Raw genomic sequence first — 27,684 nt, forward strand, 5'->3', positions numbered from 1 at the left:
TATACACGACACACATGAAGCAGAGGGTAGTAATACAAACACACAAAATGAAATCCCCTGTGAAAAAGGAGATTACATAAGGTTTGAAGATAACGACTAAGTCTTTGAACATAATGTCATGGAACCAAAAAGGAGACCGTAAAAAGCAACCAAGATCACGAAGACCAATAGGAAAAAAATGGAAAGAGCTCTCACATGCAGAAAATATGTCTACTCTGATGACGGGGATGAGAAAAAAAAAAACAATTACCACAAAACATCCCTAGCAGATGAAATAAGAGAATTAGAGCGTCAATCGTGCTTTGTTGAGAAAATTAAGGTTGTGGATGCCTGGATACCAAAAAAGCATCCCCTTGAATATACTTCAAGAATACAGCGAGCTGAGGATCACCTATGTGCCACACCTAGTAATACTATATTAGACGTGGATAGAACAATTACCAGCTAAGACCAAGAGATAAAGGAATAGTAAACAAATAAGTGGAAGACATATTGGAGGAACAAAACAATAAAAGTTCAATAGGTAAAGAACAACAGCAGCAAGCTCACATCGAAGACAGTGATGATCAAATAACTGATATAAACCCACAATTAGGGAGTATAAACATAGGTGAACCAAAAAGACGCCAAAACAACTACAGGAAAATCCCAACTATCTACAGCAGCAGGAATACAAATTCATAATGGCAGCGATGACCATCTTGCTAGTGCCACACAAAACTCTTTGAAGCCATCAACTAAAGCATAAAGGACAACATAAATATATTAGTCACAACACAGAACAAATTGACACAAACTGAGGTCTTTACGACGAAAATCGCTGAAAGGCTGAATAAAGTAGCAGAAGACTCGGTATTGTGGCAGCAAATACTTTGGGATTTGGCAAGTAACAAACAATGGTAAAGAAATCAAATTATGGCGTACATGATGGAAACGATAAAATTGATGAGAAAAACAGCAGAGAGAAGTGAACATAACGCAAACAAACATCGACAACTTGTCAACTGCAGCTGGGAAATGTATAATACAGCAGAGGGAAAAAACAAAAAAAAAGCAGCAAAATGAGGAAGCTGAACACGAAGTTGAAATGGAAAGGTGCCAACCGAAAACACCAGTAACAGAATTGGATGAAAACACTAAGCAAAAAAGTGAAATCATAAACAAGACAAAAATCCCAGAAGACAACTGAGAAAATGGATACAAGAACAAATGTGGATCAGAAGAATAGTGGAAAGCTCTCAGAAAAGGAGCGAAACAATGATTAGAGTAAAACATAAATTGAAGGAGTCACAAATGCAACACAATCTCAAGAAAAAATATAAAAAGTAATGTTAGACGAAGATCAGTCAAAAGAAAGAATGGAAATGAGACGTGGAAGAAGGTGCACAGTCAATTAATGAAACGTATTCTGTGTTCCATGCCAGCAGAATAACACCAAAAGAAAAACACGGATAAAAACAGTTTAGAACAAGGAAGAACCTTAAAAAATATAGACGACACCAAAGAAAATAAAAAATATTTTAAAAAACAGCTAAAAAGAATGAATCACGAACATTCCTACGAAATATTCTAATACCAACTCGACAAAATACGGATTAAACCGCAAACACAAAGGATCAGGAAGAAGTGAGAAATCAGATTGGAAAGAACAAAATCAAAGAGTAAATAGAAAAAGTGACAGAGGAGGAAGATGAATATGATGATCAGACGATCTAATCGATAAAGCTTCATTCTATATAGAAATAATTGAGTCCTGGACGGAACATGAGGAAAATGACGAAATTGATTCCCAAAGTAACAAAAAAGGACATACTGAGCAAAACTCAGAAGAGATATCTGAAATTGACAATCAAGAACTTGACACCTCAAATGAGGAAGCTCAATTTTGCACTCTAGTGCAAAAACGCATTGCATCGAAAAAGCCCTGTTTCACAAACGAGGGAAGATAAACCTTGCAAGTCTTATTCAAATTGGAACCCAAGTGGCCCAGCCAGAAGATCCAAAGAAACATTCACACTCAAACAGAAATAAAAGCTACGAAAGATACCAACCATAAAGTGATATTAGAATATATACTCAAAGAAAAGAGATCTATAAATTTAAAAACAGGAATAACGTAGTGCACCTATTGAAAAAAAAACTTCAACCATCAACACTATTTCATCAAACGACATTGCAATATCAACTCGCAGCAAGTAAAAACGCAACTATTGAAGAAAAATCAAGAACTAGAAAGATTTGGATGCAGGGTGAGTATGCAATACAAATAAAAGAACCCGAGGGAAACAAGTAATACTGAAGACAACACAAAAACTGATGAGGGCAAGTAGAAAAAAGCAATACATGAGAAGTAACAATAAAAGTGACTTTTGAAAATAATTGAATAATGAAAAAAATTACAACTGAAGGAAACTGACAAAAGCAGAAAAGAAGAATGATCGGCAATGGTTAGAGCTTTCGCTAACAAAAGGCAGACAATGAATAACAAATAACAGAAGAGGAAGGAGAGGATCTACTAATATCATGGAATACCAGGGGATACACTCACCTATTAAATAAGAAATCAACTCCAAGAATGCAACAATAACATGCTTAAAGGAAACATGGCTACAAGACCCTCCGATAAGAGAGAGTCAAAGTCATATCAAACCCGGCAATAAAAGGAGACAAAGGAAGACACCACTCAGGCCAGCTTATCTTAATAAAAACAGGCAAAAAACGTACATAAAGTAATAGGGAACTCTAATCCACTGTGCAATGGGCGTTACTAACCAACTGATAAACATGGTGATAAACACCTATTGGAATCCTGCTAAAATAAAATTACAACCCAAACACAATAATGGAACCAATAAGAAATGCACAACAGCAAAAAAATAAAAAAGAAGAATCAATATTTGTGGAGACCTGAACATCAAATGTGTCAACAAGCAGGGTATTCTGTCTGGAACAACTGAAGACGGGATCAAAATAACTCAAGATACAAATGGCTGAGGCACACAATGTATTCATGTTCAATGGACAAATAACTGGAGTTATTCCCGGAAAAGAAACATGGCAAAACAAAACTCAATAATTGACTATATCTGGATAACAAAGAACCACTTGGATCAAGTAAAACGCCTTGATATCTTACCTCAACAAGACAGCGACCATAATATCGTAAAATTAATGTGGATCTGTAGAAAAGAACAAACGGGAAACAGAAAAAAAGAACTAGATCATGGAGGAAATCTAATTAGGTTTAACAAACAAGCAATAACGGCAATGACAAGTAAATACAAACAGACATCTTACGAACAGCTAATGATAAACAAATCCAGAAATAAAAACTGGAATGAAACTACCACTTTGGAACAGATACATCCGTACAGTGAAATGGTTGTCACAAGAAGAAAGAAGCTAAAAGATAGCAGAAATAAAGAAAAACTATGAAAAGCCCACACTAAACGAGAAGCAAATTAAAATGAAAAGACAACACTATGAAAACCGGTTGATCGGATTCAGAAAACAAATGGAAGAACTTATGCTAAAAGCCATAGGACAACAACCAACAAGAGAACTATGGACCCTACTAAACAATCGGACCAGAAACCAACAAAGTCGACTAAATAACGAGGCAACTGAATCAGACTGGATAACCCACTACTCTTAAGTATTTGGTAGCAATGATCCAGATGCAAACAAAACTAAAAAAATATGCTAAGTGCAATGGTGTCTAGAAATTGAACTGGAAGACATAGAAAATGCAATAAAAGGCCTAAAAAAAAATGTCAGCTGCCGGCCCAGACAGGCAAACAAATTTGGAACTAAAAAAGGATACCAAAGGATGGGCATAGACGATTCCAACATTATGGACAACTACTATCATTGTTGCAATCTTTAAAAAAGGACAACGAGAACACTCGAACTACCGTCCAATAACACCTCGACGTGATCGGCAAGATATACGTGTCATTTTTACAGGAAAGACTGACTGGGCAAAAACAACAAATGTCCTTGATCAAAGACAAATTGACAAGGGGGGTCCTGGGAGTCTCTCTGCCAGACATTAGTCCTGGTTACGAGAGACTTACCCAGAGTCTTTAGCTCACTATCTTTCACAGAGAAGAAATATCCCAAACATATCAGTCTTTGTCCTGCCCTGGGGCAGTCCAGCACCGAAATGCTAGGCAATTCTCCTCTGAACAAGAGTACCAACAGCATCCCAAGACACGTGTTTCGGTCTGGTTTGACCTCATCAGTAGGGAGGAGCTGTGCCTCTCTAAGAATAGTGAGCAAGGGGTCCACGTCTGGATTCCCCTAGTAGCTGTCACGCCACATTGGAGACCGGGGTCCGCCGCGCCCGCTCGTCCCTTCACCTCCTGGCGAGTCTACCCGCGCTTCCGCGCTTGGGGGCTCGCCAGAGGGAGAGCGTTGGGTGTCGGGGCCGGAGGGCTACGGCGCATGCACGGAAGACCTCTGTCTCGGTTGACCTCTGTCTCGGTTCTGCGCATGCGCCGTGGACTGGGCTCGAGCCCTAGGAAGGGCTTGCCTTCCAGGACTCGCTTTGGATACGCCGGCGCCCGGAGGTGAAGCGGCTTGCGTTCCAAGCCTCACGGGCGCCGGCGACCCGACCCATAAAAGGAGCCGCAGTTCGAGGCAAGCCTTGTCTCAACGCGGTTTGCTTCGTTCTGCGAGCTTCCTACCTGGGCTGCCTGCCACTCACCTGAGCCCGCTCTGGGCTGCCTGCTACCTTACCTGAATTCCTCCCTGGGCCTGCAGTCTACCTTACCTGAATTCCTCCCCGGGCCTGCAGTCTACCTTACCTGAATTCCTCCCTGGGTCTGCAGTCTACCTTACCTGAATTCCTCCCTGGGGCTGCCTGCTACCTTACCTGGGTTCTCCCTGGGCCTGCCAGCTTACCTTACCTGGGTTCTCCCTGGGCTGCCAGCTTACCTTACCTGGGATCTCCCTGGGCCTGCCAACTTAACTTACCTGGGTTCTCACTGGGCCTGCCAGCTTACCATACCTGGGTTCTCCCTGGGCCTGCCAGCTTACCATACCTGGGTTCTCCCTGGCTCTGCCAGCAACTTACCAGAATAACTCAGGATTTGCCGGCATACTTTTACCTGGACCTCATTGGGTCTGCCAGCATACACTGACCAAGGTCCCCAGCTATTGCTGCCCTAGAGTAACGTGTCTGGGGTTTCTGTTGGTACTCTTGTTCAGAGGAGAATTGCCTAGCACTTTGGTGCTGGACTGCCCCAAGGCAGGACAAAGACTGATATGTTTGGGATATTTCTTCTCTGTGAAAGATAGTGAGCTAAAGACTCTGGGTAAGTCTCTCGTAACCAGGACTAATGTCTGGCAGAGGGACTCCCAGGACCCCCCCTTGTTAACTTGATCAAAGACAATCAGGATTTACATGACTAGTACCAAACTTTATTTATACTATCCCTACTGAAGTTAAACGCGATAAAAGCAAAGGAAAAACTACATCTTGCATTCGTAGACTTAAAATGATGGCGTCAACCGCGAAAAGCTTTAGAAAAAAAAAAATTAAATAAAAAAAATTTACATTTTTAAAGGAACTGTCCTGAACATATCCTTAAAAAAATAAAAAAAAATAAAGAGGAGATAACATGTTATGCAGACTCCCTAGTGGTGGTAAACCAAACAGAAATAGGATTACAGCACCTGCTAGAGAAACTGCAAACATATATGGAGAAAAATTATCTTGTAATAAATATCAATAAATCAAATATCATTACTGGAGGAAATAGAAGATCAAGTGCAAAAGATTTCAAATGGAAAATCGGAGGTGAGAAACTTGAGTCAATGAAAGAAATCAGGTACCTGGGTATACTTTTTAATAAGTTAATAGCAGAAGAAAAGTGGGAAAAATATACAATGACCAGAGTCAAGATGTTATGCTCACAAGGAAAATGCATAAATGGTCAATATGGTAAATTCTCTGACACCGTTGAGAGCGTTCTATGCCCAGAAAGTTCAACCTATTTTGACCTACGGAGAAGCAGGCCTCAATTTATCATGGAGACTTTGGAATAAACTAGAAAGTAAATTCTGGGAGCCAGTATTAAATCTAACAAAATGTCTTCCGATATCAGCTATCAGAACTGAATTAGGACTGCAATCATTATACTTGGTCATATGTTGGAAATCAGTTGCCTTACTAAGAAAAATAAATGAAGAAAAACCAGTAACAGGATATAAACTTCTTGTAATAAACGGGAAAGCGGAACATTATAGTCTTGAATCTAGCGGAATCGATAATGAATCCCGAAAAAGTAAAAAATGGAAATTAAACACCTGACTGGATAAAAACTGTAGAAATTAAATATAAATTCCGATCATTAAAAAATGTTGAAAACATTCGTAGAAAAAGACAATGCCAGAATATCTATTGAGATCCCAGAGCAAATTCCACAGAGAAAAGCTTCTAAAAATAAGAATGGCCACATATCCAACAAATGGAATTCTATACAACAGAGGACGTCGAGGAGTCAAAGGAATCTGTAGATTCTGCAACAATAAAGACAACAATGAAACACATACTACTGGAGTGTAATGCAATAAACAAAGACAGATAAAATCTTCAGTAAATATTTAAGACAATACACCATGACCACAAAGGAAGATTGGTGGAGTGAATTTTTAAATGGGAAGAACCTAAGAGTGATCTGTGTAGGAATAAACTTGCTCGAAAAAATAATGGACACAAAACAATATCTCATTTTCAAGTGCGGATGAAGGCATGAATAGGGATAGCAGCGAAAATTAACTAAAGATATTGAATCAAGGAAATGTGTATAAAGTTTTATTGTATTAAACTAATTCACAATAAAAAAAATGTAAAAGACAGTTAAGATAGGACAACATAATGTTGTGTTCAAGGACCTTTTAAATAAGAGGGGAATAGATGGTCAAAAGAGGGTTTTTATGGGGGGGGGTCAATGGGTACAGAGGGTAGATTAAGGTGTTAAAAAGTCTACTCAAAACAGTTGTGCATCAAATTCTATCTTGAGCGTTTGAGAGTCTTAAAAAAGTGTGTACATTGTATAATTATGTTCATATCACTTCTTTAAACCCATCGGATCATGAGGAGGTAGACTGGAAATCTGGACAGAAAATCAAAAGATTGTAAAATAATGTGTAAATATTTTAAATCAATAAAAAAATACAAATAAAACATTATGTTACAAACTAGTGAGTTTTGGAACCGTCCGGTAGGTAGAGATCACGGAGTTTGTATTTGTGTTTTCTGTAATTGCATTTTTCAAAATAAAAGTAATAAACCATTGCATTGGTCAAATTATAGCTGTACGTGCATTTTTAAAACATGTGTACAAGAAGGCAAGCTGTTGAAACCCAACACCTGTGTCCTACACAGTGACCAGCTCGAGCTTTTAACCTGCAGGTAAAGCTCCCGTTCGTTATTTTATACATCTACCTGAATGATTGTACCACCAAATACAAGGCTTGGGGGAGGTGAGACATTCAAAAGGTTTTTGCCATTAAAAAAAAAAAAAAACAGTTAAATACATTTTCATAACAACGCAACATCACAATAAATGCTGTAATAACCCTGCCCATACTTCCTTCACCACACAATTTTGCATGTTCATTGTATACTAAATGTACATCGTTTCTTGTTTCGTCTCCTAGTCTTCATTTTCAGTTCCTAATGGGATCCTGCAAAAGTTACTATTTTAATGTTTAAGGAGCATGTCCATACCCTGACCGCGTGAAGCAGAACGCTAGGCTTTGGTTTGGCGTTGTGGAAGGAAAAAGGGCACCAAGTGTTAGCTCTGTATTGTGGTGGTTGTGAGAAAGGTATGCATTTGATTGTGTTCCGGGGGCAGCACTGCACGAGTCTTGACGGTCGGCGACTGGATCGACCAAACCAACCCCATGAATTCAGTTTAAAAATTAAATGCAAAGTATGCAGTCTAAAACAATTAAACGTTTGCGACTGTCTGGGAGACTCGCTCGGTACATTCCACTTCTAGTAAGGGGCTCATTGCATTACTCGTGCAAAAAGTGTCACTATAAATGTAGGTGGGTGTGTCCACCTTTTGTAATCCCCATCCACCCGACTAAACGTACAAGTTAAATCGTGGCAGCGGCCGCTAGTTAACGGGCTGAACTAAAAGCCTATCGCTATTGGCAAAGGGGGCAAAGAGGCGCATCTAAGGGGTATACATGATGATGTACCGACGATAAACTGGATTCCCCTTCAGCATTCAGATAGCCCGTTACCACCAGTCACTGACGAAGCAGTGCATATCCAGTGCCCGCTGAGCCCTCACCTTAAGCGCTGCACTCCGAAGCCAGACAGCTCCTTCAAGAGGAGGTCGGTGACAAGCGAAAAGCTGCAGCCAAATCCTGACAAGTCTTTTGTCGTTACCAATTCCCTCAACAAGCCGAACACGTAGCCCAAAGAAGACGTCACCAAAACAGCGCAGCAGGAAAAGCTTAACGTACAAAGGAGTTCGGGGTTTGTAGTTCAAACGTAAGGACCTAGATTTTACAGATTGAAATAGAGAGAGGACTACGCGCAGCGTGTCCACTAAATACAAAGAAAGGACCAGATTATAACGCATCGGCTAGACGGACGTAAACAAAGCGGTAGATTTAAATCGTCCGCTCACGTTCGTTTAGTATGCATTGGGTCATCCTGTTAAGTAGCGTTTGGGGCTGCAAAGGGGCTTGCATTCACAGATGAAGGGCCTCGTCTTACCCATGCGTTCGAGCAGTTACTACAATTGTCACCGCTTGTCGGAGGGTTTCACTTAGGATATTCTGCATCCCCAACACCGGATGACAGTAACAATCGTTCAAAAACGCCCAACTGCTTGCCACGCGACAACTGCAAAGCTCCGAAAATATGCTTACATGGAAATGTAAAAGTTTACAGCTAGACCGTTATTTTGAAATGCGTGTAACAAGTGCAACTTGTTTAGTAAACTTACTGTGATGTTTTATTTATCCTACTCCCGAAAATCAATACTCTGTATCATGTTTGATAACATATGTACTAACGAATTGGGTTGTAAAAAAATAGTTAAAAAACGTCCTTGTGCAACATTTATCAACAGTAAAAAATGACCAATTACACGGTGCTTGTCAGTATTTGATGGGTTGTCATGGTTAAATAGGATAACATGGTTTCGATGTAAATGCCCAATCAAATCCCCAGCCTGCTAACAATTGATATAAGTTCATGACACGGCTCTATAGGCTAAGATTAACCGTGTCTGTATTAAATTTCCCACCACTTAAACTGTGAATCATAGCAATCATGTGAGAGTGCTTATTCAGTTCGTCTTGCTGCGCTTTCACCATGGCCTCCTCCTTCTCCAAACGGGCCTCTAGTTGAGTCTTTTGTACTTCCAATGATGATGCTTTAATGCTCAATTCTTTCCTTGCCTGCTCGGTTTTGCTAAGTTCCTTTCTAAGAATGTCAATAGTCTCTTCCATGTCCTCTTTTTCTTTCTGCTTTGATTTCAGCTTGTCCTCCATAACCTTTAGTTTTTGCTGCATATTAGTTATTTTGCTGTCCCTCTCCTGGAGCTGTTTGTTTAATTCTTTCCGTTGTTCTTCTAGCTCGTCCAATTGAGCAGCACTTTTCTCATTCTGGAGCTTGAGAGTGTCATTCAGCTTTTGCATGATCTCAGACTGTTTGGTCAGTGTTGTGTACGAAACCTGCAAATCCTTTAGTTGCTTCTCTGACAACTCGTGTTTGGCAATTTGCTCTGAAAATGAGACTTTCAAAAACTCGTGTTGTTCTGCCACCACCTCTAGCTTCTTGCTGTGCTTGAATAGCTGATCAATGTCACTCTTTGCCCGCTCAGACTCAACCCGTTGTGCCTTTAGGAGCAATCCAAGTTCCTCATTTTTCTTCTCTACATCCTTCAGCATGGAGGCTAGCTTTCTGGCTTCTGCTTCGGCCTGGGATCTCTGGCAGCGGTACTGGGCAATGAGCTTGTCGGCTTGGCCGAGAGCCAGAGCTTTGGCTTCCAGCAGATCCTGCAGCCTATTCTCCTTGCAGGCCAGGGATGATAGTTTCTGTTCATAAACATCGATGAGATCGGATATTCTGAGGCCGTCTCCCTGCTCTTTAAGTTCCATGCCATCCTGTAGCTTGTGGATGAGTGCCTGGATGGTGGGCGTTTGGGGGTCTTCGGCTGCGGGCTGTGCTGCGGGGACACTTTGTAGGCAGATCCTTTTGGGCGTGTGCTCGGCTTCTTGCTGCCTGTATGCGTTGTTAGCAGCAATGCTTTCCCCCAGTACTAGAGCGGGGAAGTCGGGCAGTGGCGCCGCCTCAAAGAGAATCCGGAGACCAACCTGCACTTGTTCCCGGTGGTCGGAGGTTAAGGCGAAAGAGAGCGGCGCAACAAGACGTGGATCTTGGAGAATCTTATAGAAACTGGCCTCCATACCGGCCGCTGCCTGCTTCAACCGACTCATCAAGTCCAAGGTCTTCAGGATGACTGCAGCGGCAGCCTTGCACAGTTCCGCCTCTGCCACCTTGGAGTCCAAGCCACCGCAGCCAAAGAGGCGCTCCACCAGCAGCGAGCACCGCTTGGCCGCCAGCTTCTTGGCAACAAGGGGTCGCAGCGCCTCATCGCCGCAAAGCAACAACAGTACACCGATGGCTCCCAGCGCCCGCTCACATTGCCGTCTCCGCTGCGGGCCCTCTTCATCCTCGGGCGGCTGAAGGTGCTCCACTATGACTGGCAGCAGAAGCTGTACGAAGCGCTCTGCTGAAGCTCCGCTCCCACTCTCCACGGCATCCTCCAACACAGCCTGCAACAGCTCCAGCGCAAACACCGGACAGTTTGTATCAAGGGGCTGCCCTGCCCAGTGCAGAAGTGCCACCTCCGGAGCCTTGCCGCGGGCGCCTATCCGTGCCCCCGACACCCCGGGCTGCTCCAGTAGGGCTTGTCGCAGCAGGCGGCGTAGCGGGGGTACTTCGCTAAAGGCCAATAGTAGCTCCAACACTTTGGCTGCGGACTCTGGCTCCTTGCCGTGTAGCAGCCCCAACACTTGGCCCAGACACGACTGGAAGTGTTCGTAGCGTGTGAGGTACTCCGCTATGCGAGGGCTCCGTAGCAGATCTACCAATAAGTCCACAGAGTACTGACGGGTGAGCGTACCGCCGCCGTTCACTAGGATGTTGAAGATAAGCTGGAACGTCTGATGGATGTTGCGGGCGTGGAAGAGCTTCTCACCCACTGCTTCGTCTAGGGTCAAACTGGCCAACACAGAGAGGGCGAATACCACCACCGTAAGGCTGCTGTGCGCCAGGAAGGCGATGAGGGCACGGTAGAGTCCGCGGGCGCGTGGCAGCGCCTTGACACACGCTTGCACCGCAGGGCTTCCACGGCACAAATTGGCTAGCAGCCCCAGACAGGGCATGGTCAACTCGTCTTCTGGCACCTGGACACGGCCCGCCAGGAAAGTAAGCAACTCATCGATGTGTGCACCAGCCCCGCGCGCACCACCGGTGCAGCCATAGGTCAGTCGCTGCAGCAGCTGCACGCTGGGCAGCAATAAAGGTTCCCCCGCTGGGTTGCCCACACCACCGTAACGATGCACGGTACCCGCTAGTGCGCCGACGAGACCGTGTGCAGAGCTTAGCGCCTCGCGTGCCTCTCCGTCCGCGACCAGTGCCGAGAGTAGAGCCAAGGTGCGCAAGGCCACCGGGGGGCCACAGTGGGGGTCCTCGATCAGCTCCACCAGACAACTAAGGCACTCACTTGGCAGGACCTGGCCCGAAGCAAACAGCCGCGTCAGTTTCAGGCCAGCTATGATATCCAGCTGCCTCTGTAGTTGGAGTGCGTTCTGTTCGGACTTGACCGCCTTGTAGTTGCCCGCGGCCAGTAGCAGCGACTTTAGGCAAGAGGTGGCGTCCATGGCCAAATCTCTAGCACTGCAAACCTGGTGGCAGAATCAAACGGCTGACAGGGCTCGCTTCCACACCACAGGCGCCTGCGCGCGCCCGCTCCTCCCCCCTGGCTCCTCTACAGCTAGGGACTGGCGAGGCCCATCCCCCCTTACAACAACTTAAAACAGAAACCTGCTCGCGTTTGTTAGACAATTTCACGATTAAACAAACTAATACGTACATTTGGCCGAAACTTTACTTTGCTACAGCATTTGTTCAGACTACTTTGTCTTCCACTCTGGAATTAAACCTATTGACGCACTTTTGAAATGGGCGCCTCGCGCATGTCTGTTTAGTCCATCTTCAGTGTCGGCAATGATAGAAAGAAGGTACTTTTTTCACAACCCAAGACTCCTCCTTCATTCTCACTGCGACCACTTTACCCGGAAGTAAACAGAAAGATTTAGTAATATATATATATTTTTTTAACCTAATGTCATTACGCTCCCAGTACAGTGCTGCGTGGTTTCTGGGCTGGGCTGGGTCGGGTCTTGGGTGTTGGTGCCAGTTAGAGAAGCTGGGTCCTGGTTCAGTATCGGTCAGGTGCTTTCACATTGACAGTCCCTTGACACACGTTTTATGAACTAAACGTTTGCCTGACCTTGACATGGCTGCTAATCGGGGCGTGCTATAGTAGGTTCTGCTGTCCTTTTATTGTTCCCTGTTGACTTATTCGGCCATCGGAAACTATGCCTAAATACTACGAAGATAAAGACGAGGACTCCCAGCCTTGCTCTGGTGTGCGGGAAGATCTGAAGACATGCCTGCTTGAATCGGAGTGCGTGCTGCAGGTACACATTGCCATTCTTGGAAATGCACGCGTGTAGGGTGTCTGAAATATCCCTACTCCCTCCAGTCCAAATACAAATGCGCTGTGTTTCAGTTGCCTACTTGGGCGTGATAAAATAAACCCAGCGTCCTCAAGTTTCCCCATCCTTCACGTCCTCACAAACTTTAAAATGTGCAAGGGTGGTCACACATATGACACCCCCCCTAACGTAAACATACGTGTGAAGTATAGTGAGTGGTACACCAGATAATGTAAGTGAACGTTCTTTAATGTCCAGTCCTGCACAACTCACGAACATAGGGGATGGTACGGAACACGAAACATAGAAAGGAAAACACCGGGATTCCCCCGCACTCATCCAGCACTCTTAACTCCCGATACCTAACGGTCCCTCTCGGAATACCATGAACGTATTCATAACAATACAGATTTTCCACACATTCGTTACAGAAAGTCATGATTCTATTAAAGACTCGGAGGCAAAAGATTATGCTTTGTACTTCTCTTTACTAACTCGAGCAGCAACCATAAAAACAATATAACATGGAAAACAATAAAACTACAAAGTCCAACGAAACCCAGTAATTTTTGTAGTTCGTTTTCCATAGGGTAAGCAAAACCACGTGATCCACTCTTCCAATCAGTGTCACTTCTCCCTTATAATAACCCATAACTCCGAAGTCCTTCCTCTTTCTTTCGCTGCACCGACAAACTAGCGCCCCAACCGGTAAGCGACTTGTTCCAGCCAAAATTTTCAAGTTGTAGTTTTCTGTTCCGCTCCTGAAACAAACATAAGTCGTTAGAAACCCCTCATAGACGGGTGGGCAATCGCATAGCAATACCATTATAAGTCAAGACAAAATTGCATATTTCCAACAAAATAGCAGTATCATAGCATGATAGCATTACTTGCATCTTAGCGATTGAAATTGGGTGGAGTAATCTTTCGCCTCTGAGTCTTTAATAGAATCATGACTTTCTGTAACGAATGTGTGGAAAATCTGTATTCTATGTCAAGACTCGGAGGCTCAGATTATGCTCGTTTAAAGCTTACCTACCACCAACGATGCTACTCGCTCCACTGGTCTAAAATAGACATTCTTAAAGGTCTCCTCATTAGACCAGTCTGCCGCCTTTAGGACATCCTCCAGACGAGCCCCTGCCAAAAAGGCAGACGATGCCATAGCACCCCGTGTAGAGTGTGCCCCAAACTGTTGTACGTCTATGCCTGCCTCGGCCATGCACCACTTGACCCATCTAGCTAAGGTGGCTGACGCTACTGCTCTAAAAGGTTTCCTAATTGCTATCAGTAGTTGGTTTACACCCGCGGGCCTCACTTCATTTGCTTTTCGCTCGTACACTTTCAAACACCTAACTGGACACAACTTAGGCTTGTCTGGGAAGGCCATGTATTCTACAGACTTAATATTCGTCTTAGTTCTCTTTGTGATGAAAAATATTACCCCTGAAGGGGAAAAGGACTTTCTGTTAGTTTCTAAAGCTCTCACATCCGAGACCCTTTTACAAGAAATAAGACACAGAAGGGTAGTCAACTTAGCCCACAGTGCTTTCCGAGACAAGAATTCATTGTCCGGCCAACTTTGAAACATTCTTAAAACTACACTCACATCCCACAAACGAGTGTACTCGGGAGCTGGGGGTCTCATACACTTAATGCCTTTCAAAAGCCTACACACCAAGGGATGTTCCCCTACCGGCTTGCTGTCTATGTACGCATGGCCTGATGAAATCGCCGACCTATAATTATTAATGGTCCTGTAGGCCTTCGCCTGCGCTGCCTGCTGTGCCAGAAAATTCACTATGTGTATTACATCTGTATATACGGGATCAACCTGTCTCTCCAGACACCAATTACTCCATCTATGCCATGCCACTCTAGACGCCTTGCCTGTCGCTGGAGCCCAAGACTCCCTGATGAACTCCTGAGCTGTGCCTGAAAGTCCTGGCTTAGACCAGCTCTCCCTGAAATCGCCCAAGCCAGAAGACTCAGGCTCCCTGACCTGACTAATGGGTGAATCTCTCCTGCCGGGTTCAGCAGTATATCCTCCCTGGCTGGCAGCCGAATAGGGGCTTCGAACGACAGTTCCAGAAGGTCTGGAAACCAGGCTTGGCCTCTCCAGTCTGGTGTTATCAGAATCACTGTTGCTAGTTGGCGTCTGACCTGCGCAACTGTGCGTGCTATGAAGGAGAAAGGGGGAACCCGTATTCCCTTGCTGGTCCCCAGACCTGGAGAAAAGCGTCCGTTGCTGTCGCTTCCGGATCCGGTCTCCAACTGTAAAATCTGGAGAGCTTCCTGTTCAACCTGGAAGCAAAGAGATCCGTCTGACAGGGACCCCTGCGGCGCATTAATTCCTGGAATACTGAGTCGTCCAGTTGCCAGTCGCTGGCGTCCCTCAGATATCTTGAGTTCCAATCTGCTACCAGATTGAGCTCCCCCGGTAAGTGTTCTGCTCTCACGCTTATCCCTTTCTGGAGACAGACCTGCCAAAACTCCTTGGCCATCTCCGTCAGCTTCTGTGACCTTGTTCCGCCCAGTCGATTTATATATCTGACTGCCGAAACGTTGTCCATTTTCAAAAGAATGGACGATTTCGCAGCTTTCTGCGTCCAGCACTGAATCGCGAAGGAGCCCGCTAGCAGCTCCAGACAATTGATTAGGAGACCCAGTTCCTGTCTCGACCATCTCCCTCCTGTAGACTGGTCTCCGCATCCGGCTCCCCATCTCCAACGGCTGGCGTCGGACTCTATCACTAGGTCCGGGGATGAGCCAAATATCGCCCGGCCATTCCAGGCTTCCATGTGGCAGAACCACCATTCTAGTTCCAGTCTCGCTTCCTGTGATAGCTTCACTTTCTGTTCGTAAGAAAACCCTTTCCTGAGATGGCTGATCTTCAATCTCTGTAGCGCCCTGTAATGCAGAGGGCTTGGAAATATCGCCTGTATCGATGATGACAGACGTCCTATAAGCCTCGCTATTTCCCTCAGAGAAACTTCTTGCTTCGCTATCATGGTCTTGATCTCCCTTTTGACTGAATTGACTTTGGCTAGGGGTAATTTGAGAATGCCATGTGTTGTCTCCAAGTTGAAACCCAGGAATTCCAGGTCTTGAACCGGTTCTAACTGTGATTTCTCCCAATTTATCAGGAATCCCAGTTGTTGTAATAACCCCGTGGTTAACAAGACCTGCCGAACTAGAACTTCTTTGTCCTGGCACATTAGACATATGTCGTCCAGGTAAATAATCAGCCTGATCCCCTGTTCTCTCAGGTGTGTCACTACCGGCTTCAAGAGTTTGGTGAAACACCATGGCGCCGACGCTAGCCCGAAGGGGAGACATTTGAATTCCCACTTCCGTCCCTTCCAAAGGAACTGAAGAAGTTTTGTCTGTTCTGGTCGGATAGGAATCGTTAAATAGGCGTCCCTGAGATCTATCCTTGTCAGCCAGTCTCCTTGTTGGAGAACATCCTCAGGAGATGGATGCCCTCCATCTTGAAATGCCTGTACACTAGAAAGAAATTTAAACCCCTCAGGTTTATCACTGGTCTGACCTTGTTTCTCTTCTTGACCAAAAACAGATTGCTTATAAAACCCCCCCGGTCCCTCTGGGGCTGGACCGATTGCATTCTTTGCCTTTAGCATCTCCACCTCCTTGTCTAGTAGGACCTCGTCTTCTCTGCTGAAATTTATCCTTCTTGGCCGCACTACCTGATAGGGTTCCTGCCAGAATTCTAACTGAAACCCTCTTACTGTCTGTCTTATCCAGGCGTCTGAAGACAACTCTTCCCATATTTCTACATACAGTTTCACTCTTCCCCCCTACTGGAGGAATACTTGCATTTGACCTTTCTGTCACTTTCACATCTCTCACCTGGGGAACTCTGGTGTTGTTGTCTTCCGTTGTTCCTCCAACCCCTGCCCCTGCCTCTTCCCCTAGAAGGGAAGAAGGGGTTGGACCTTCGGTCTTCTTGTCTCCAATTTCTGTCCCTGTAGGAGCCTCTGTACTGGCCACGGCTGGACGAGCGGCCCCTACCTCCTCCAGCCCTGTCGAAAACTCTTCGACCGAAAATCATCTTCAGGGAAGATTGGGCCCTGTCCATCGAAACGTAGGTACTGGCGAATTTCGCCATGTCCTTGATAAACAAGTCTCCGAAGAGCTTGCCCTTCGCCGCTGTGGCCTGCTCGGAGGTCGCCATCTCCCCTAGTCTGGAGTCCAGTTTCATTAGGATCGACCTTCTCCTTTCGGTCGCCAACGCTGTATTTGCGTTGCCGAGCAGGCAGATAATTCTTTGAGCCCAGCCAGCTATAATGCCTGGATCCATCGGCTCCTTCTTGGTCTTCGCCTCCTCGGCCAGTTGCCAGATCTTGGTGACCGGCCCTAGCATGTCCAGCACCTTGTCCTGGCAGGACCGCCAGGATCTGTCGATGCCCCTCTTTACGTCCCTGCCGTACCGGCCCAGGAACGTCAGAATTCTTTCATCGATTTCCGGGGTCTCTGCTACCCCGTCCGGGACTCTCGGCCTTGGACACTCGGCCTTCAATATAGATCTGGCCTGTCTACTTAAAGGTGTCCGCAGGCGCCGTCTAAGGTATTCAGCGATCTTCTCCGGGGGTCCCATTCATTGGACCTAGGGTGAATAAGCTCGTCTGGGTCGAACTCCTCTCTGAGAAGGTCTTCCTGTTCCCTCCTGCCTTTCTTCTTGGGTTGGCCTTCCTCCTCTTCCGGGGAGGACTGGTCTTCTGAGGAGGTGTAAAACTCAGATCTAGAGCTGCTCTTGCAGTAGTCGTCGTCCGACTCGCTCGAGCTAGTGCTCCGTCTGTCGCGGGATCTCGCCTTCCTCTTCCCCGATCTGTGGGGTGAACCCGGGGGGGTCTGGGCGCTACGGCCCCTGCGGGTTTTGTGTTTACTTCCCCTTCTCTTTTTGAGAGCTTTGCCCTGGGACAAAGCCGATAAGCTTCGCAAAATACTCCTCTCTTCCCGGGGCCTTTCGGCACTCTGCAGCATCTGCACTGCTTCGCTCATACGGCGGCCACTAACATGCGGGCCGTCAGAATCGTCGGTATAATCGCTCATATCTTTACTGACTCTGTAATTACCAAGGTGCCTTGTGCAGTTTGCTTGGGCTGCCCCCGTCAATGTAGGTATTGCAAACTAGGCGAGTCCTTTTTTAATATCAGTCTTACCTGGGACTGAGCCCGTCAAGCAGAGGCAGAAGCCTCTTGCACCTCCTCCCCAGTGTCGGAATGGGGATCAATATGCCTGTGCTGGCTTTGCAGCGTACCTTCTCTGAGCAGGTTCCCTGCCCGCGATACCAGGTTTAGCCACTAGGTGGCGTTCCTCACAGAGCCCACGAGCCGGTGTCTTCACTACACGGCCGTACGCTCCAATCGACGGAGCTTATGAGGGCCAGAATGTAGAGGGATCGTTAGATTTGAGGGCCAGATGATGAAGAGGCACTCTACTGTATCCTGACACGCGAGTTCGCAACGGCGCCGGAACTCCGAGGTCCCGTCGCGCCGTGCGAACTTCCGTGCCTGTAGTGCCTCCTAACGAGGAAAGGAACGACGCCGGAACGAAGTCCCGTCGCATCTCCTCTGCGGATATGCTCCGCCAACGCCTGCGCGCTCGACCGCTAACCGCGCTGCCTACATTATAGTAAACATCTTTAAGCACATAGTCACACGTTATCACAAGAACAATAAAAAAGTACTTAGCTCAGCTGCTCGAGCAGCAAAGAAAGAGGAAGGACTTCGGAGTTATGGGTTATTATAAGGGTGAAGTGACACTGATTGGAAGAGTGGATCACGTGGTTTTGCTTACCCTATGGAAAACGAACTACAAAAATTACTGGGTTTCGTTGGACTTTGTAGTTTTATTGTTTTCCATGTTGTATTGTTTTTATGGTTGCTGCTCGAGTTAGTAAAGAGAAGTACAAAGCATAATCTGAGCCTCCGAGTCTTGACATAGAATACATTCCACTAACGGCTATGATGCCACCACACTCAAGAACATCACTACACAGTGCTTTAAGTGGCGGTAGAAATTGGGGGGGGGGGCTCATTTGGAGGCGTGACTTGCCTGATGGGCATGGCCTAAAAAAGAGCATGTTAAAATAAACAGGGGTGGTCTCGTCTACATAACTAAGCACATACTGCAACACTGCTGGTACAACCAAAACGTATGGTCCTAGGCAAATCGTTTAATTGCCCGGTGTCTTATCTGCAGCATATAGATATGTATGTATATCCAACGAAACATTTTTTTTTTTATTAAAGCTTTCAGCATACAAAATTACAAGCTTTTGCTTATGTACAAATTTTTCCCTCCTCCCCATGCACAAGCCAGACCTCTCCCAAGCCTTCTCTCTTTGTTCTTAAGTTGAGGTTTGGCTATTTGTTTTTTTTTTTTTAGTTCTCCTTGTTGATAATAATCTTAATTCTCTTCCAATCTCTTTAGCATTGATTCTAGGAAAATACCCAGACCTTTAACAGTTTTTTTTACTTGGATCGTCATATAAAGCTGACCACCATAAGTTGGCGTCCAGATCACATGATGGAGGCAATGTTGGTAATAGTAAACAACCCCTTTCGGATCCGAGTTCAGGGCAGAACAACATTAGGTGTTGAGACGATTCTTCTTCTTTTTTGCATAATCTGCATAATTTTTCCTTTACCAGTCCGTATCTGAACAGATTGATCTTTGTTCTTAAAATGTTCAGACGAAAGCGCATTATTAGATCTCTATGATTCCGATTTGCGCTTTTTTCTAGGTATCCAGGCAATGTCAGTGGACATCTAGTCATCTTGTTTGATAAGGTGTGATGGTTCGATGCTACTCTCGCACGCTCTGTTTCTGCCCAATCGATTGAATGTTTCAGAAGGGCTTCCGTCGTGACTTTTAGATTTTGCAGCAGATCGTTACATTTCGCTTTCCATTCATCCAGTGGCCAAAAGGGCATTTTTCCTGCTTCCTTGTTCAGTATTTGGTATTGAGGTGGACAGCTTTCTAAAGATATTTTTCTGTATGTGGCCAGTGTTTTCCAGATGATTCGGGCTTGCATTGAATGCAATCCTAACTCATGTCGTATGATACCTATCGGAACACATATCGGAATGTTCAACAATTTTCGCCAAAATCTGGCTTCAAGTTTATCCCATGTTTCCCAAGGGATTCTCGGGGCCGTTTCGCCAGCATATGTCACAGTGGGGATGACCTTTGCATTGTAGAATTCCACAATCGGGCGCATGGAGAATTTACAGAACTTTCTTTTCAATATTAAAGCCTGTGATGTTAATTGGTCCATTTTCTTCTGCAAATGTTCAATCCACGGTTGGTCACTCCAATTGGCACTTACAATTGCTCCCAGGTATTTTGTGTTTTTAACTGTTATCAGGTCATTCTCTATGTGCCATCTAAAAGGTTTTTTACTTGCAGGACCTGCTTTTTTAATTATCATTACCACTGTTTTTTCAGGATTGATTTTTTTTGTTCACTTTCTTTTAGATGTATATTCAGAGCTTCTAGTTTTTTTTGTAGACCCATTTCTGTTTTGTCCATCACTATAAGATCGTCAGCATATAAGAGATGACCAATTTTCATTTCTCCTATTTTAGGCGAGCATGCTCTTGGTGGTTCCAAGCAGTCCTTTACTTCTAAAATATAGAAGTTATAGAGTATAGACGCTAGGGGGCAACCCTGTTTTAGCCCACAGGTTGTTGTTATTGCCTGCGTTAAGTTTCCCTTTTGGTCCAAACTCACTTGCATCAATGTATTTGTATGGAGAGATTTAATGGCTTCTATTAGGTCTAATGGACAGCCTTTTTCCTTCAATTTGGACCAGAGAATTTGATGGTCTACTCTGTCAAAGGCTGCCGCCATATCTATTGAGGCGATAAACAATTTTTGATTTTCATGAATGGTCTTTGCTTTTAGCAGGTTGAGGATTAAGAGGTTTAAACTGCAGTCTACATTTTCCACAAAACCCGCTTGTCTGTGATCGAAATTACCAGATCTTAGTATCCATTCCTTTAATCTTTTCAAGAGAATGCCCGCAAAGAGTTTACCTAAGACATCCAGCAGGGATATGGGACGATAATTCTCCGGACAAGCTCTGTCTCCTTTTTTATGGATTGGAATAGTAATTGAAGTTGTCCAAGATTCTGGTATCTGACCCATTTTTACTATTCGTGTAAAGAGAACAAAGCACATGTGTGCCCATACCTCTGGAGCTTGCTTTAAGATTTCATTCGTGAGGCCATCCGGCCCTGGTGCTCGCGATCTGCTTGCTTTTTTTATCAGTGCCAAGATTTCACTTGAAGTGAATTCGATATCCCAACCTTTTTTACCTTTGTCATCTTGTAGAATTTTGTCTGTTATGGGCTCTCGATTATATTTTTCTTGAAAATATTGTTCCCACGCTGTTTCATTTATTGGATTGAGTTGTTCCTCACTTTGTTGGTTTCCTTTCTGATTTAGCAGTGTCCATAGATATTTTGCACTTTTGTTTCTCATCGCCATTAACATGTATTCAGAGTCTTTTTGAAATAATAGTGCTCTATGGGACTTGGCCCAGTTTCGATAACCTTTTCTCAATTCTTTCTTTTTTGTTTGCATGTCATCATAGGCAATATTCTGTTTTTTTAAGGCTCTTAGGTCTCTCGCCAGCTGTCGTTTTTTTCCGCTATATCCTCATTGAAACAATGCATCCTGCTTTTTGTGGTTCTTTTATTTGTTTCTGTGGTCACTTTAAAGATTTTAAGACACAATTCGTACTTCACGTCTTTTCCTGTTATAGTAGCCCATTTATTTATTGAATTTGTTAACATGGGAATCATTTGTGTTGTTATCCTCAGTCTGTTTCGCCCCTCATTTACACTGACTCCTGTAGGCCAAGTATTCTTAGGTACCACATCCCTTTTATGCTCTATTGCTGGATCTGCGCATGTGAGGATTAATATTTTGTGGTCACTACTTTTTGTTGGTAAGATTTTTAAGGTGAGTATTCTGTCAAAAGTTTTCTGGTCAACAAAGAAGTAGTCTAATGTTGCGCTTGAATTATGTGATGGCCAAGTCGATTGTCTTCCAGATCTCCTTGGACATTTCCATTTACTTGCAAGAGATCACGGTTCTCCATTTCCATCTCCCAATCTCTTGCTCTTGATTGTTTTTGTCGATTGTAACTTAACAAATTTGCCTGCAGATTTTTGGTTTTACCACAGGAGATGTTTAGATCACCACATATTATTAATGACGGATTATCATATTCTGACCTCAATTGGTCTATGTGATTAGTTAGTAATTCCAGGAATACTTGTCCATCTTTTGCTTTTGTGTTCCAATATAGATTACAAATGATTAGTGTTTTTTTTTCTTTTTGTGTATCACTTCCTTTTGAATCCTGTTGCATAATTATTATTTGTATCAATGGTGAGGGGTGATTCGTACGAATTACATTTCCGCCATATGTGTTTTTTATGATAGTTAATAGACCTGCGGAGGGTCTACCTTTTTTTTCCTTTGAGAGCTTTATTTAAATAACAAGTTGCTCCATGTATGTATGGCTGTTCTTGCAGCCAGCACTCTTGAATACAGCTGATATCTGCATTTAGAATTTCTTTATTTAACTTTTCAATCAAATGAAAGAAGCCTCTTGTATTTCAGGAAGCAAAACTTGTTGATCCTAGGGGTCCTAGTCCTTCGGTCTAATGATTTTTTTCATTTGTTTTCGTATTCAAAGTTTCCGCTAGCCAGCCCCAGGATTTTTCAGCATCTATTTTAGTTACAATAGGGCAGTCATTATTTGTTTGCTGGACGAGATTCCCTTTCACATTTCCTTTAATTTTCATACGTAAAGCATTTGGGCCCCGTAATACTGTTGGTGAGAAACGTATAGGTCTGTAGTCCACTTCCTCTTCATTTTGGTTTTTGCGGGCATTTTATTGTTGTTCTTCAAAGCTTGTTTTCTTAATTGTGTCCCTGTTTATATCCTTTTCTCTCTGTTGCGGACATTCTGTTTTAACATCAAAGCCCAAAACCCGCAGGTCATCCGCCGCTAACCATATTGCGTTCATAACTGCCTTTGAATTGAAGTGTATGTGAATTCTGTCCAAGTCTTCTTCGTTTGGAAATTCCACAATTCGTATATCTTTTGGTTCAATCACTCTCAATTGAGGCACGTTGTGCAAGAGTTTCATTAGGTTTGATCTATTTAGGATCAAACCATCCTGTGCTCTTAGAACTCTCTCCATTCATAGTTTTAGGGTGTTATTATGATTGCCATAGGGTTCAAGATTATTCTTGTCGCTTCTTTGGTCCTTCTTCTCTACATTTTTGTTCCTATTTTTCATTCTCGAGCTCTTGGGGTTTTGGGTGCTCCAGCTTTCTCGTTCTTGTTCTGATTGTTTGATCATATCTTTTAGCACCTGGCCTTGCTTTTTTTCCAAGTCCTTTTTTAGTCCAATCTGCGTTCTTTTTTCTTGCAAAGTTCGAAAGGTCAAAGCTGGTACTTCAAAACATTCCGGAGCATTACTTTCCTGGTGCTCATGCTCTTCACATTCCTCAGCTGACTCTTGCGAGCTATCATCCTCATAAACCGATAAGAGCAACAAAGACTCTTCAACATAGGACTCATTTATGGAGCTTTCTAATGTACTCTCTAATTCCACATCTTTAATGGATTCTCTTGCTTGGTTCTTTACTTGCTCTGCATCGTCCTTTATTTTTTTTTATTATTGGCGGTGCTTGTTTGATAGACTTCGTTATCTTTTTACCTATGGGCTTTAAATTTCTAATGAACTGCCGTGTTCCTTCATTAGTCATGCATTTTTGATTGGGCAAATTTTTAGTTTTTTTGTTCGATTTTTCCATGACATCTTTTAGTCTTTTGATTGATTTTTCCGAGGTTTCATTTAATTTTTCCATCTTATCTATTCTGTTCGATTCTTTAGGGTTTTCAATGCTGAATAATGGATAAGTACCATTAGGCTGGTTTTCGCAGTTGTTATTGTCAATGACCTGTGTCAGTTGCCTATTTATCAGGGACTCTCCCTGTTTTCCCTCTGTTCTTTGGGAGCCTGGTGCCAGTGTTCGATTGACCGTAAATCCAGTCTTTCTTGTGTTTTCGGTTGCAATTTATTTGTTCAACTCAACTATCACATTTACCTTTCTTTGTTCCTCACTTGGCCTTAACTCTCTGTCCATTGTTTCTGTTGAGGTACTTTTGACCTCATATTGAATGTTGTTTTTGTAACTCTGTTTTAAGTAAGTTAATAGTGTCCCTGAAACAATGCAAAAACGCACTCTTGTCTTCCCGAGCTTCCTCAATTAGCTCGATTAGTGTCTTTAGTATAACGTTTTCTGATGCTTTCTCATGGATCTTTCTTTTTTGTTCATCCTCCAAAATGTTTTTCTACACTTGTTAATTTGGACTGGATTTGAGCCAATAAATTCGATTTATCCCTACAATTTTCGTGCAGTGCCTCGTATAACTTCAAATACGGTGCAAGTGCTATAGTCATCATTGATCCTACTGCAGCTTGCATGTTTGCACAGATATCAGTAATTGGCCAAGGATTATCTGAAGGTGCTGTTGCACTTTCAAAATGTTTTTTGAAATGTATTTTCGGCCGAATTTAGACCCGGCTCAGTTTGTTCTTCGTCTTCCAACTGCAAGTCCGCAGGTAGGGTGCTGTTTAGATCCTGAGGGACATCTTACTTTGCTTTTTGAGAATTCAAAGTTAGGTCACCTTGATGTTCTGATGTTGATTTGTCATTTGGGACCTCTTCGATACATATGTCTTCTGTTCTTCCATTTTCGTTTTTTTTTCTCCATTTTTTCCGAACTCATGTGTGCACTCGATTTGTTTGCGTCCATTTCTTCAAAGAATTTTTTTACTCGCGGTATCTGAGGAGTGGACGTGTTTTTTGGTTCCTTGAAAGACAGCTTTTTAGATTCTTCCGGTTTTTCTGAATGTTTTTGTTTTGGTGCGATTTCGATTTTTGCAGGAGCATTTATCATTCCTATACTTTCTGTGATCATGGCGTCTTTAGGTAGATTGCAGTTACCACTTTTGTCTGGTTCTGGTTGTGCATTGTCAGAGCTTAATTGCTCACATCGGCCGGACGCTAACAGAAGGTCATGGTCTGACATTTCCATTTCGTCTAGTTGTTGATTGGCGTCCATGATCCCAGTTGCCAGGCTCATGTCTTTCTGTAAAGTAGTTACATTTTTCTTTTTAAAGTGCCATCTGATAGTTCTTATCCCTGAAAGATAACGCGGTCTGAATTTCTGAGTAGCAGATGGTTTCAAGAGATCGCCAGCCCCATTTAATAGATTGTTTGTTGTTTTTGTTTTTCCTTGAGTCAAAGATTTTTGTGTGTTAGCTTGCAAATGGCCCTTTTCAATGTCACACATTGGCTCTTTGTTAATGGAAGACAAGGTATTTGGTTTACTATCACTGGCTTTCTGTGCATTTTGTTTTGTTGGGGAAGACTTTGTATGTGGTGCTTGTAAACTTTCCATGCCTTTTTAAAATGGCTGCCACTTCACTACTCTCATAGAGTATACTTGGTATAAATGTTTTTGGGGCTTTATTTTTTTGTTTGTTGATTGTTGTGTTTTTTTTTTTTGTTAAGAAAGAAGCTTCTTCCTGCGGCAAACAGAAGACTTCTTTATTTGCCGCACTCGCAGCGGGCACCGCTTCCCTCCAAGGAAGCGAGTCGCCTACCAGCGGTATGCCCCCCAACGCACACGACAACTCCGTGGTTCCACCTGGACCGCTCTTCAGGACTCCGGCCCTGTGCGCACGCGCAGCGCCACTGCACCCGTGCGCGTCGCAGCCGTCTCCATCACAACACACGGCCCACGGCAAGCCCCCGCTGAGCGCAGACCCGGGCAATGGCGGACCATTGGACCCATCCATCGCGGGTAAAGATGTTTCAATAGGTGTGTGACAAGGGGGGCAAGGTGTGTATGGGTCAAGGGGGGAAGAGGGGAGCATAGCGCGGGAGGGTCAAATAGATGGCAACTGTCATTTAGGGGCTCCGTGTGGTTATTAGGCCGTACGGAAGACACCCCAGCTAATCCAGCATCGTTCGTGATGGTACTCACCGCCTTTGTCCCCTGCGTTACCCCCAACAACAGCAGGCAATTTCATACGGCTACGGGTACGGGGTACCTGAGAAATCACTGCGTCGCCAGGGATCAGGGCGGGTGTGTGGTCCATGTTTGTTCTTCTTCCTCACACCACGCCAAACACTCGCCAAACACTCGCCAAACGCTCCGCTAGGAGCAGTGGTATTATAGTGGAGGGTCCGCCTCCAGCCGTAATAGAGGTAGTAGAGCCACTCAGGCAGCAGGAAAGGAGTTGTGGCAGGTCCCAGGTCCAAACACTCGCCAAACACTCGCCAAACACTCGCCAAACACTCGCCAAACACTCGCCAAACGCTCCGCAAACGCTCCGCTAAGAGCAGTGGTATTATAGTGGAGGGTCCGCCTCCAGCCGTAATAGAGGTAGTAGAGCCACTCAGGCAGCAGGAAAGGAGTTGTGGCAGGTCCCAGGTCCAAACACTCGCCAAACACTCCGCAAACGCTCCGCTAGGAGCAGTGGTATTATAGTGGAGGGTCCGCCTCCCGCCGTAATGGAGGTAGTAGAGCCACTCAGGCAGCAGGAAAGGAGTTGTGGCAGGTCCCAGGTCCAAACACTCGCCAAACACTCCGCAAACGCTCCGCTAGGAGCAGTGGTATTATAGTGGAGGGTCCGCCTCCCGCCGTAATAGAGGTAGTTGAGCCACTCAGGCAGCAGGAAAGGAGTTGTGGCAGGTCCCAGGTCCAAACACTCGCCAAACACTCCGAGGACCCACTAGCAGTGAGGGAGTTCAGCAAGATATGTGTTGTAATATGTCATTTAGTTGGGTGGAATCCTACTGTGGTAGGATTCCACCCCTGCTGTACACTGTTTTACTTACGCAGGGTTCTGAGTTCCACATGGAGCGGTTGGAGAGGTTATGGCGGAGTCCTGCTGGGCTCAGGTTGGCTACAATGAATCTGCTTCATAATCCACCCAGCGTGTGTCTTTCTTTCTACACTGGCGATTAGTGTAGCCAACCTGCCTGACCCACATGCCTTTTCTATGCCAGGAGGCCCAGCAGGCAAGAGACTGCAACCGCCTGCCTTTCACCGTCGCTGAGCGAACTTCACCGCATCAGCTGTTGAGCTGCAGGAGGAGGAAGTGAAGTAGGTCCTGTGGGCAGCAAGCGAACTGGGCTGCGAGCGAACTGCCCTGAAGCCTCAGTGAACTGCTAGAGATCCGCCTTTCCACGCAGGATGAACCCCTGCCAGCGCCGCCGCTGCCGAGGGCATCCTGTGGGCGGCGAGCTACCTCTCTTCACGACGCTGAAGCTTGTGCTTCCCGGTCCGGGTCTAACATCCCGTGTGCGCATCAGGTGAGGGGCTGCACGCGGGGGAGGCCCCCCCGGTCAGTCTGCCAGCCTTGGCAGCTCGCCCCTACCCCCACCAGCGAGGACTTGAAGCAGCTTAATCGCCGCAAGCGGCGGAGAAGGGAAGGGGGAGGAGTTTGGAACTTGGAGCCCCTCCTTCTCCTTGTGCTGTGGTTCCGGCCTGTATGAAGCAGGAAAGAACGAAGGGGAGGGGCGCTCCCCCTCCTTCTGTTGAACGGATCCTCCCAGGTTAACCCTTTCAGGTCGCAATCGCTTAAGAGGCAGTAATCTGCAGAATCTCTGAGACAGCGCAGCCATTTAAGACGGTCACAGAAATAGAAGTGGCAACCCAAGTTTTCATTTCTTTTCCACACATCACAGTTTTCATTTCTTTTCCACACATCACAAGTTAAGGAGTTAAGGTGCAGGCTGAGGTTGTGAGGTCTTGAAGGTCCATTGGTTCACCGCGTGTTACAGTTGCCCATA

General features: G+C 44.8%; 3 protein-coding genes across 7 annotated transcripts in view; 1 reads left to right on the plus strand and 2 right to left on the minus strand.

The window, feature by feature from the left end:
• UNC50 (unc-50 inner nuclear membrane RNA binding protein) overlaps positions 1–12,277 on the minus strand; it is a 529,462-nt gene extending 517,185 nt beyond the window's left edge. The window contains exons 1-2 of one of the 5 annotated variants that reach the window (XM_069636656.1): positions 8,313–8,487; positions 3,137–3,179 (exon numbers count right to left, since the gene is read on the minus strand). Coding sequence is in view for 1 of the 5 variants with exons in the window: in XM_069636652.1 (XP_069492753.1) it covers positions 8,313–8,606 (294 nt within the window). In the remaining 4 variants the exon portion in view is untranslated. Of the gene's footprint in view, positions 1–3,136; positions 3,180–8,312; positions 8,819–12,134 lie in introns of those variants that run through there. The other 4 variants (XM_069636655.1, XM_069636654.1, XM_069636652.1 and 1 more) reach the window with 4 other exon arrangements.
• Positions 8,959–12,008, minus strand: CIP2A (cellular inhibitor of PP2A). Its single transcript, XM_069636651.1, has one exon. It carries the CDS (start codon positions 11,920–11,922, stop codon positions 9,238–9,240), a length of 2,685 nt encoding a protein of 894 aa, XP_069492752.1. The 5' UTR covers positions 11,923–12,008; the 3' UTR covers positions 8,959–9,237.
• Positions 12,278–12,321: 44 nt separating the features above from the next.
• COA5 (cytochrome c oxidase assembly factor 5) overlaps positions 12,322–27,684 on the plus strand; it is a 132,983-nt gene continuing 117,620 nt past the window's right edge. The window contains exon 1 of the mRNA XM_069636657.1: positions 12,322–12,744. Coding sequence (XP_069492758.1) covers positions 12,643–12,744 — 102 coding nt within the window. The 5' untranslated portion in view covers positions 12,322–12,642. The remainder of the gene's footprint in view (positions 12,745–27,684) is intronic.

The sequence above is a fragment of the Ambystoma mexicanum genome, chromosome 7p, assembly GCF_040938575.1.
Source record: "Ambystoma mexicanum isolate Mex_15411 chromosome 7p, UKY_AmexF1_1, whole genome shotgun sequence".
NCBI classification, from domain to species: Eukaryota; Metazoa; Chordata; class Amphibia; order Caudata; family Ambystomatidae; genus Ambystoma; species Ambystoma mexicanum.

Bases quoted from the DNA above. Each gene is read 5' to 3' on its own strand.
- CIP2A (XM_069636651.1), bottom strand. From the start codon at position 11,922: ATGGACGCCACCTCTTGCCTAAAGTCGCTGCTACTGGCCGCGGGCAAC.